General features: G+C 53.7%; 1 protein-coding gene across 1 annotated transcript; it reads left to right on the top strand.

The window, feature by feature from the left end:
- Window positions 1-1,539: 1,539 nt before the first annotated feature.
- Window positions 1,540-9,966, top strand: LOC306661738 (keratin, type II cytoskeletal 71). The gene is made up of 9 exons (XM_079140893.1): window positions 1,540-2,036; window positions 4,164-4,378; window positions 5,037-5,097; window positions 5,537-5,632; window positions 5,998-6,162; window positions 6,336-6,461; window positions 7,552-7,772; window positions 8,419-8,453; window positions 9,217-9,966. Exons 1-9 carry the CDS (start codon window positions 1,590-1,592, stop codon window positions 9,426-9,428), a joined length of 1,578 nt encoding a protein of 525 aa, XP_078997019.1. The 5' UTR covers window positions 1,540-1,589; the 3' UTR covers window positions 9,429-9,966.
- Window positions 9,967-10,184: the final 218 nt, after the last annotated feature.

The raw sequence follows: 10,184 nt of genomic DNA, 5'->3' as shown, positions 1-10,184 counted from the left end.
ATCCAAGGACAGGCTAAGGGCTGAGGAGGTGAGCAGGGCTCAACCCTGGGCTATGCTAGTCCCAGAAGACCTGGGAGAAGGGCAGGAAGTGAGGGGAGAGGGAAGGATGGATATGGAAGATGGAGAGAGAAGGTGGGAAAGAGGGAAGGGAGGGAGAGAGAAATGCTGGTGGGTTCAGTAGAAGTGATGAAGGCAAGATGGCGGGTGGGGGAATGAGGAAGAGAGGAAGGGGAGGGAGGGAAATGGATTCCAGGCCAACCCTGGAACAAGTGAGGGAAAGCCCCAACCCAACCTGTCTCCAGGTTGTCCTCCCTACTCTGTCCCACCCAGCCAAGAGCGGCAGGCCACCATGGAGTCCCAGCTAGGATCTTTGAGCCAGGGCAATCTCCAGGGACAGAGCTCTCTGTGGGCAAATAGGGTGATCATGAGGGGACTAGGGCCCATCATAGGAGCCAGTAACCCAGGATGGAGCGGGCAGCAGGCAGAGCCTTGGGGCAGGCACCATAGGACTGTCTGGCAGGTTGGCCTCATGCTCATTGGGTCACCCCTACTGGGGCCTTCACTGAAGCCTGAACTTGGGGAGGACCACACAAGGTTTCCTTCTCGGCTGATGCAGCAGGTGTTTGGGCTCATGTTGACAGCAGCTGAGGACAGGTGATATCTGGACAGGTAGCAGGTATGTTAGCAGATACACTTTGTAAGAGAGACAGAAACAATGGAATGGACCATTCAGGAATCTTCCCTTGAACTCCCCAGGCCATGGGCTGGCTGCTGTCTTCTCTGTCCTTTTAGTGGACTCTCCGCCCCAACTCCATCCTCCTCTCCTCTTCCTCATCTGCTCAGTGCATGAAGGGTTTGCCCCCCCACAACACCCCACAATCCCCAACTTGCCATATTATGGGTGTTGGAGAAGTATGAGCATCTGGTGCTCATGGCTGCCATGTGTCCATGGCTGTCTCTGACCTTGGCTATTATGTCCCATGCCAAGGACAGGGTCCCTCCACCCCATCTCCCAGCATAGACAGGCGCTGCCCTCTGTGGGTTATGTCTCCAGGTTGCTGGGGAGGGGACCACCTGGGTGATCTGCCCTTTTCTGGGAATGGAGGATGCAGCTATGGTCACAGCCCCCAAGACACATGGTGGCCAGCCCTGCACAAGGAAGTACATCCCTTCTCTGCTCCCTGAGCCCCCAGGAGGACGTCAACTATCCTGAGAAGATTAATCAGAACAGAGATGGCGAAGTACCTGTGACACCCCCCTGGAGAGGCTGAGGCCTGGGGCAAATTACCCTATAACAGCAGGTTAATTAGATAAGACCCAAATTACATGAGCAAGGCTTGCAAGCCCAGCAATTTGAAGGTTTCGTGTTGTTTCAGAGGTGGGGAGGGCCTGATCTCTAGGTCAGCATAGAGAAAATGACTTCTTGCTCCCAGGCAAGCCAAACCCACGAATTAAGCCTTGACCGCCCTTCCACAAGCCCAGCACCCAGCACATATAAAGGCACCTGCCAGTGCTCAGCATAGCCAGCAAGCCTTAGCGGGATTCTGCCTTCCTCCCTCCTGCATCCACACTCCATCTCCACCAGCAACATGAGCCGCCAGTTCACCTGCAAGTCGGGAGCTGCCTCCAAGGGGGGCTTCAGTGGCTGCTCAGCAGTGCTCTCTGGGGGCAGCTCGTCCTCCTACAGGGCCGGGGGCAAAGGACTCAGCGGGGGCTTTGGCAGTCGGAGCCTCTATAGCCTGGGAGGCGCTCGGAGCATTTCCCTCAATGTGGCCGGTGGCAGTGGGAAGAATGGAGGCTTTGGATTTGGCAGGGGTCGGGCCAGCGGCTTTGCTGGCAGCATCTTCGGCAGTGTGGCCCTGGGGCCTGTGTGTCCCACTGTGTGCCCACCTGGAGGCATCCACCAGGTCACCGTCAATGAAAGCCTCCTGGCCCCCCTCAATGTGGAGCTGGACCCTGAGATCCAGAAAGTGCGCGCCCAGGAGCGGGAGCAGATCAAGGCACTGAACAACAAGTTCGCCTCCTTCATCGACAAGGTGGGTTTGCTAGGACCTGGGGAATCAGTGAATAGCTCTCCTCTTCTCTTCTTGCAACATGAAATTTTGTTACAGCAGAGGATTGAGATTATATAAGAAGAGGCACCCACTGTGGACAAGGCAGGTACATTCTATCATCAGGGTGGCTTTGGAGTCCCTGTGTTAGAGTCCCTTAAAATCTTTGTGTTGTCTGCCAGGAGAGAAAGCAGAGGCTATGGCAGAGGCTTATTGGGAGCACTGGCAGGAGATCCAAATGTAAAAGACCTGGTCCTTACTCTTGAGGACCAGCTTGCTGCCAGTGCTAAGCCTAGGGTCATTCAGGCTGTGTGCGGGAGAGGCCAGTTAGAGGGGATCTGCCTGTACTCCTCCTGTGGCTTGCTGATCTTTCCCTTAGTTATGTGCCTTGTGGATCAGAAGCATCCGTGTGTGGTCATTCCAGGTCCTCTGCATTCACGATGTGTCTGTCGTGGTCATTTGCTTCAGTTAAGGACTCTCTTGAGAGGCAGAATAGGCCCGTGGGGAAGTGCTGTGAAGTCAGGTCTGGTCTCACCCCAACTCCATTGGTGACCAGATGTGTGCCTTTGGAAAGTTGCAGGTCCTGTCTGAGCTTCCATCTCTTCATCTCTAAAGTGGAGATAATAGTCTCTCTTGGGGTTGTGTTGGGTTTAGGAAAGAAAATGCATGTGAAGATCTTGGCACAAGGCCTGGAACATATGAAATACTCTCCCAATGGTGGTTATTGTTACTATCCTTTTTATCTCTAGAAGCTAAGGGAGGGGTGCTGAGAAGGAGAGGAATCCTAGATCTGGAAGAGACCTCAAGGGATCCTCCATCCAGAAAGACTTGTGACTTTTTGAGTCAGCAAAGGCATGGAGGTCATTTGGAGGATGGGAAAGGGGAGGAGACTAGAGAGCTGTCTTGGCTCCATGACAGTCAAGCACCAAGGACAGGGCAGCCCAAGATCAAGTCTGGGCCGCGTGGCCATCAGAGCTTACCTTGCTCCTCCCTTCCAGCCTGGAGGGGTCCCACCTGCCCTCTGTTCAGCCTCAGGTGCCAGGACTGGCTCTGCAGCTTCTCAGTCCTCCAGGCTTCTTCTGGAAGATCAAGGTGTTCTGAGGATTGGGGTCTGAGGCATGTCACTAGACTGACCCTTAACTGGGCTTGTTGAACCCTAAGGGGGGTGGAATTTCTGGAGATATTGAAAGAAAGATGGACAGGAAGACAGTTGTGTTCACAAAGCTGGTCTGTCCCGATGGGGAAGGAGGCACAAAGCCTGGACAGTTCACCTCATGCCACCAGAGATGGCAAATCTTCTCAGCAATTCAGATGGGAACACAGTACGCATGTATACTCTGGGCTCTTATGTATGTAGGTTTGTTCAGTCTTGGGGAAATACGTGAAGAATCCAGGATTGGTTAAACCAAACCAAATGCCAGAAGACCTTCTAGAGACACACTGGTGGACAGTCCTATCTCCACACTGAATCCCGGGCAGTGTTCCCATGTCCTGTGTTGTGATTTGGGGAACACAATCTTAAATAGTAAATAGAGTAAGAGAAATATCATTTTGAAAGCTGTGCCCCCAAAATCAGACAAGAGAAGTATATCTAGATCAAACCCTTCCTGGCTCCGTGGGGTCCTAGCTCCATCTGTTCATCTTGTTCCACATGCCATGCTTGCTGTAGGGAAGGTGGACAAAGGGGGAAGAGAGAAGTTAGACACAAAGATGGAGTTTGGGCCTGATGGAGGTATTTAAATATTCTTGGCCAAAGCCTCCCTGAGCCCTGACATATGATGAAAGCAAAGGAGACTTTGACCTTTCAGAAAGATGGACCTGGCCTGGCTCTGTCCTGCTGTTTCCAGGCACACCCATGCCCTGCACTGGTTTGGTCCCTGTCTCGGTTCAATTCTGGACTCGACCAGAAATTAAGGTGTTGGACTATGGAAAGAGGCAAAGCTTGTCCGTGTCTGTTTCCTCTCCATTGAGCAGAGCTATGACTTACCCACCTCATGTGCTGTAGTGAGGGCTAAAGGAGGCTATGCCGGCAGGGTGCTTTGCACCCAGCCTTTGAGTGACAGTTATGACTATTTCTGTGGAGGCTCAACAATAGCTGGTCTTGGGTTTCAGGTGCGGTTCCTGGAGCAGCAGAACCAGGTGCTGGAGACCAAGTGGGAGCTGCTGCAGCAGCTGGACCTGAACAACTGTAAGAACAATCTGGAGCCCATCCTTGAGGGTCACATCAGCAACATGCGGAAGCAGCTGGAGACCCTGTCTGGGGACAGGGTGAGGCTGGACTCAGAGCTGAGGAATGTGCGTGACGTGGTGGAGGACTACAAGAAGAGGTGAGTGGGGAGGGACCCTTTGTCACTCACTGGACACCAGCCCCTGCCCCTCTGAAGGACCTTGGTAGTCACCCCAACTTAAAATTTTTGAAAGTGGGATGGTGTTCTCGGTCATTCCAAGTAGAATCATCATCCAAATACATGCTCCCTGCCCCCAGTCTCTGGCCTGGGACTTAGGGCAAATGTCCGGTTAGCTGGGCAGTGGTCGGGGAAACCTTGGGTCAACCTCTCACATTCTCTCCAAGCTCCTGGGTTCTCGGCAGCAGGAGGAGGTTGGGTATATCTACCTCAGACTGCTCTGAGGAGCAACCCAAGAAATGCTCCCTGGAGCCCTCTGTCATCTGTAATGCTTTGCCCATATTTTGGGGGGTAGCTTGCTTCGTACTTCCTCTGAGATTTCCCCCAAGGCCTTTGCTGCACATGCTTCTTCCTCATTTTCCAAACTGGATCTTCAAAAGTCCTCTTCTTCTGAACTCGATTGCATGCACCTCCTCCAGGGAGCCTTCTGTGCTCTGTTGGCCCCACTGCCCAGTCTTCTGTGGCTGCCCAGTCCCATGCTCTCTGATGGACCCTCTGCTCCTCACTCGGGCTGGGTCTTCTCTGGGCAAAACAAGGCCTCCTGTAGAATATATGAACCAATAAGCCCTAACTCCTACAGGTACGAGGAAGAGATCAACAGGCGGACGGCTGCTGAAAATGAGTTTGTGCTGCTCAAGAAGGTAGGGGAAGGCGCGCAGCATCTGGGGGCTGATCGGGCTCAGGGATGCTGAGCAGGTGGTGTGCTCTGCCACCTGTCCCAAAGCGAGCCGATGCACCATGATGAAAGACTGTCCGGGAAGAGCAGTGCAAGGGCAGGGAGGGCTGTCATGAGATGACCCGACACAAAGGAGGTCCCCTGCTGCATGGCCCCTGGCTCAGAGGCCACAGGGGTGCCTTTGACAGTGGCCTGGCTGGGGCTCCCTCCCTGAGAGGGGTACCCCATTCCTGCAATGGAGCAGGTTCTCCTGGGGTGGAGTGCTGAGCCTTGGCTCCTCTCTCCCCTTCTCCATGAGCCCTGGGGAAAGGAACACGTCTACCTCCCGAAGAGCACCAGGGTTGGGGTGGATGTCGCCTTCTCGGCTGTACCACAGTGACTGGGGGTGGCTGGGCGTTTTTCAGGATGTGGATGCAGCTTATGCCAATAAGGTAGAGCTTCAGGCCAAAGTGGACTCCATGGAGCAGGACATCAAGTTCTCCAAGTGTCTCTTTGAGGCCGTAAGTCTGTCTCTCCACTTCATTTTTTTTTCCTGAGGGCAGCCAGTGGGTAAAACTCTGCTCTGGTGGCTGGAATGGATGGAGGTTCCAGCTCTTGGGAGGCCCCTGGTCCGTCATCCATCTCCCATTCAACTCTGGGAGGTTCCTCAACCTTCCTCCTCTGCATGGGGAGGGAGGAGGCGGGCCTCACTCCATGGTGGTAGAAATCTGATTGGACCCAGTGGGGAGCTTACTTTGCCCAGTGATATGGCAGCCTTGGGTTCTAGGTCTCCAAGTTGGCACCACTAGAACTTGCTCACCTTGCCTGGGTGAGGTTGTTAGCCTCAGACAGGGTTAAGCTGAGAGACCACCCCATTTCCCTGTAGGAGATGGCTCAGATCCAGTCCCACATCAGTGACATGTCTGTCATCCTGTCCATGGACAACAACCGCAACCTGGACCTGGACAGCATCATCGATGAGGTCCGTGCCCAGTATGAGGAGATCGCCCTGAAGAGCAAGGCTGAGGCTGAGGCCCTGTACCAGACCAAGGTGAGCTGGGCCGAGGCTGGGTGAGGTGGGCAACACCAGCCAGCATGGGGGTGGGGCCTGATGGTGCCCAGAACAGAGGCAGTGTCCCGGTAAGAGTCCACTGTGCCCTGGTCCCGTGATATCCACAACCCGGAGACTCCCCAATTCACGGTGACTCTGCTTTGGGGCCCCAGTTCCAGGAGCTGCAGCTGGCGGCTGGCCGGCACGGGGATGACCTCAAGAACACCAAGAATGAAATCACAGAGCTCCATCGTTTCATCCAGAGACTGCGCTCAGAGATTGACAACGCAAAGAAGCAGGTAAGGGGCGTCGGCCCACGGTCAAGGCAGGTGAGACGACTGAGTAATAAGCAAGTTGACTGGGAACCTTGGCCTCCCAGTCTCTTCCACAAAAAGAGAGGAGGCCAAGGAGGTTGCTGCCTCCAACACTTGGGGGGGTCTCTGGGGCACCTCGTTTCTTACTTCAAGCACCTGTGCTTTGAAGCTCTGTCACCCAAGAAGCCTCCTTTCCCCCAGGCGGGGCTGGGATCTCCTCCCATGCCGAGTGCTCTCCAGGTGTCTGTGCTTCACCACGCATGTCATACCTACTGGAGTTTTCTGATACCTTCCTGTCCTCCCACCCCCACTACACTGAAAGGGGGCAGGAAGCTGGTTGCTTTGTCCCTCCCTAGATTCCAGCACAGTGCCTGCCCATAATAGCAGCTTAATAAATATTTGTTGTTTTAATGATTGAGAAGGAAAAATAGGCTCAGGAAACACCCACCGAGGACTATCCAACGTGGAACCCAGGAGTATAGGAGGCAGCCTCAGCATTAGTAGCTAAGGACAAAGATGCACATAAATTGCAGCAGCATCTATCATTTTATCACACTTAATTCTCACAAAGACTCTGAGGGGCAATAGTTGCCATCCCCAATGTTACAAATGGGAAACTGAAGCTCAGAGAGGTTGAGTAGGTCGCACGGCTGGTGAGGGGCAGAGCTGTGCTCTGAACCAAGGTCTCCTGACCAGGAGACTGGACTTCCTGTTCCGTGCTCTTTCCACTCTCCTCAGGGACCTTGAACAACTCAAAAGCAGGAAGTCAATCTTCTTGCTATCCTGTGCCCTGGAAGTAGCATGGCTCTAAATGGCTTTGAATGAGTGCTGCTCAGGCGGCTGCCGTCCCAGGAGGGCAGGATGCATGATTTCCCACCAGCACAAACATCTGAGTTCAGGGCATAGTGCTAGAGCTCAGGAAGGACTTCCCAGACCCTCCTCCAACGAGAGCAGAGGTGTGGGGTGCATTGGGTGGCGGTGGGCATCTCTGCCCTGAGATCTTAAACAGTGGGAAGAATTTGAATGGAGATGATGACACCTTCCAGTTCTCTAACTTCTTGAATTCTTTGTTTAGGCTTCTAACCTGGAGACAGCCATTGCTGATGCTGAACAGCGAGGGGACAATGCCCTTAAGGATGCCCGGGCCAAGCTGGATGAGCTGGAGGGAGCCCTGCACCAGGCCAAGGATGAGCTGGCCCGGATGATGCGTGAATATCAGGAGCTCATGAGCCTGAAGCTGGCCCTGGACATGGAAATCGCCACCTACCGCAAGCTGCTGGAGAGTGAGGAGTGCAGGTGAGTGGTGTGCTCTGGCAGGAGGTCCCCAAGGGCTTAGAAAGAACTAAAGGAGAAAGCCTAAAACATCTTTATCCAGAAAAGATGAGTTCTCAGGGAGTGACGGAGTGGTGATGATAGAAATAATAATAGTAATTAATAATTCTAACCATCTCATATCCTTCCAGACTATGATGCTTATTTCATAGGGCGGTGCTATGTGGATTAGCTCATTCAATCCTTGCAACTTCCCTGGGTCTATCTGGGAACATCCCGCTGCCCCTGAAACCCATTCCTCTGTTAGCTTTTCCTGTTCCATCTTCCTTACCATCCAGGTGCACCATGAGCTCATTGGAGGTGTGCTTGGGCAGCACACTCCAGCTTCCCCCGTGAGTCAGGGAGATGGAAAGGCTCCGTGCATGGGCTGGACACCTGTCCTCACATGTGTCCCTCTTGCAAACTATTAATTGACTGAGGTCATTGTCCACTTACCCCAAAGATTCAGGGGTGACCCCCCCAAAACTTCTCAGATCCTGCTTGTGTCAAGAAGCACTGGAGTTTCTCTAGGTATCCATTGGGTTCAGAAACCTACATCAGTCCAGTGGGGACAGGAGCTTTGACGACTGGAATGGATGACACGCTCTTATTTTACTTCTCTCCCTAACAGGATGTCAGGAGAATATCCTTCCCCTGTCAGCATCTGTAAGTACTTGTACTCTTTGACTTAAAATTGTGACTGTGCAGACAGGGAAGGACCTTAGTCACCCCCTGTGTGTGCAGATGAGTGATCTAAGAACCAGAGAGGGAAAAGCCTTGCTGAGTTCACAGAGCCAGAGGGTACCATGGCCAGAGATCAGGCTCCTGACTCCCTACCCAGGTCTCTCTCATCTTCATCATGCTGTCTCTCTGTTCCCAGGGACGACAGCAAGGGATGGCTATTGCCAAGGGAGGGGGCTGTTCTATGATGCATGGGTCTATGTGAGGCTTGGGAAACTGGGTTTGCAAATTTTAATCAGACCTGGGTTGGGAAATTAGAGAACAGGGGGTCCCGGAGATCAAGCTGACAGTATTGGATCTCTGGTTTTCTCAGCAGGGCTTAGAGTCACAACAGAACTTTGGAAAACTTCTGTCTGTGGGGCAACTAGCAGGGGAGAGAGGTTGAGGGTGGAAGGTTAGCAAAGAGGCTAATAGGAGGGGCAGTGAGTGGGTTCCAGAAGGATAGGTGGGTACATAGGTACCTGGACAGAGGAGATGGGCCTCTGAGCATTAATGGGGCAAAACTCAGCTAGATTGGATACAAGCTGAGCAAGCTAAGGACAGGATGTGGGGTACAGTGACTTTGGAATATTCTTCCCATGGGACAGAGTAGCTGAGACCTGGGTCCCCTAAGGACCCCATCTGTCCTGGGGAGAGGAGACCCCCCAGCCTGCCTGAGTGGGTGCTGAACCTGACTGTCCCTCTGCAGCCATCATCAGCAGCACCAGCGGCAGTGGTGGCTACGGCTTCCGTCCCAGCACAGTCAGCGGCGGCTATGTGGCCAACAGCACCAGCTGCATCTCTGGAGTGTGCAGCGTCCGTGGAGGAGAGGTCAGGGGCCGGAGCGGTGCCAACGACTACAAGGATACCCTGGGGAAGGGCTCTAACCTGAGCACCCCCTCCAAGAAAGGCAGTCGGTAAAGAGGGCTACTCCTGCCCTCTGTCACCCAGGACCCCAGCTCTGGCTTCTACACCGTGCCCCGCCCCCCTCAGCCCTCCTCCACCCTGCTGGTCCTGCTCCTGGCCCCTGGTTCTGGCCTTGGCCAATTCTTCACTTCTTTTGCCTGTGTCTGCTGAGTCTGGACAGGTCGGAATGACTGAGCCCAGCCAGCGCGATTCCTCCAAGCCCGCCTGTGGAGTCACCACCCCAGCTGCGCCAGCCTCTCCTCCTCTGCCAGCTTCTGTCTTAGCACCTTTCTGGGCCTTTGACGGAAGTGCCCTCACAAAGTGAGCCTTTATCTCAGCTCCTGCCTCTGCTAGGAGGTGGCTCTATGTTTAAGAGGAAGAGGACTGAGAACAACTGATCAAGAGTGACCCAGCCACCCCCTGACCCGTCTCATGGTTCATTCTGAGTGGGACCAAGCACAACTGCAGATGTCGCTTCACTGTACCCAGAAACAGAGGAGACACTGTTCCCTCCATGTTCTTTAAGCCCCTCCCTGTTGCATCTCAATAAACAGCACGATCTGAAGGCTTGGTCTCTGAGTGTTCAAAGTATGCACACATGCCACAATTCAGATGCTCATGTGAGCATGCACACACATACACACACAAGCACATATATGTGCCCACATGCATACGTGCAGCCCTGGCACACAAGTGCACTGTTGAGTTGTCTATGCAGCCTGCATTTGTAGTTTTATTTTCTTCATTGAGCAGCAGCAGAACAAACTGAGC

Source organism: Sciurus vulgaris, assembly GCF_902686455.1.
Source record: "Sciurus vulgaris genome assembly, chromosome: 5".
Classification (NCBI taxonomy): Eukaryota; Metazoa; Chordata; class Mammalia; order Rodentia; family Sciuridae; genus Sciurus; species Sciurus vulgaris.
The sequence above is the reverse complement of the archived record's forward strand: the minus strand, read 5'-3'. Positions and strand labels throughout refer to the sequence as shown.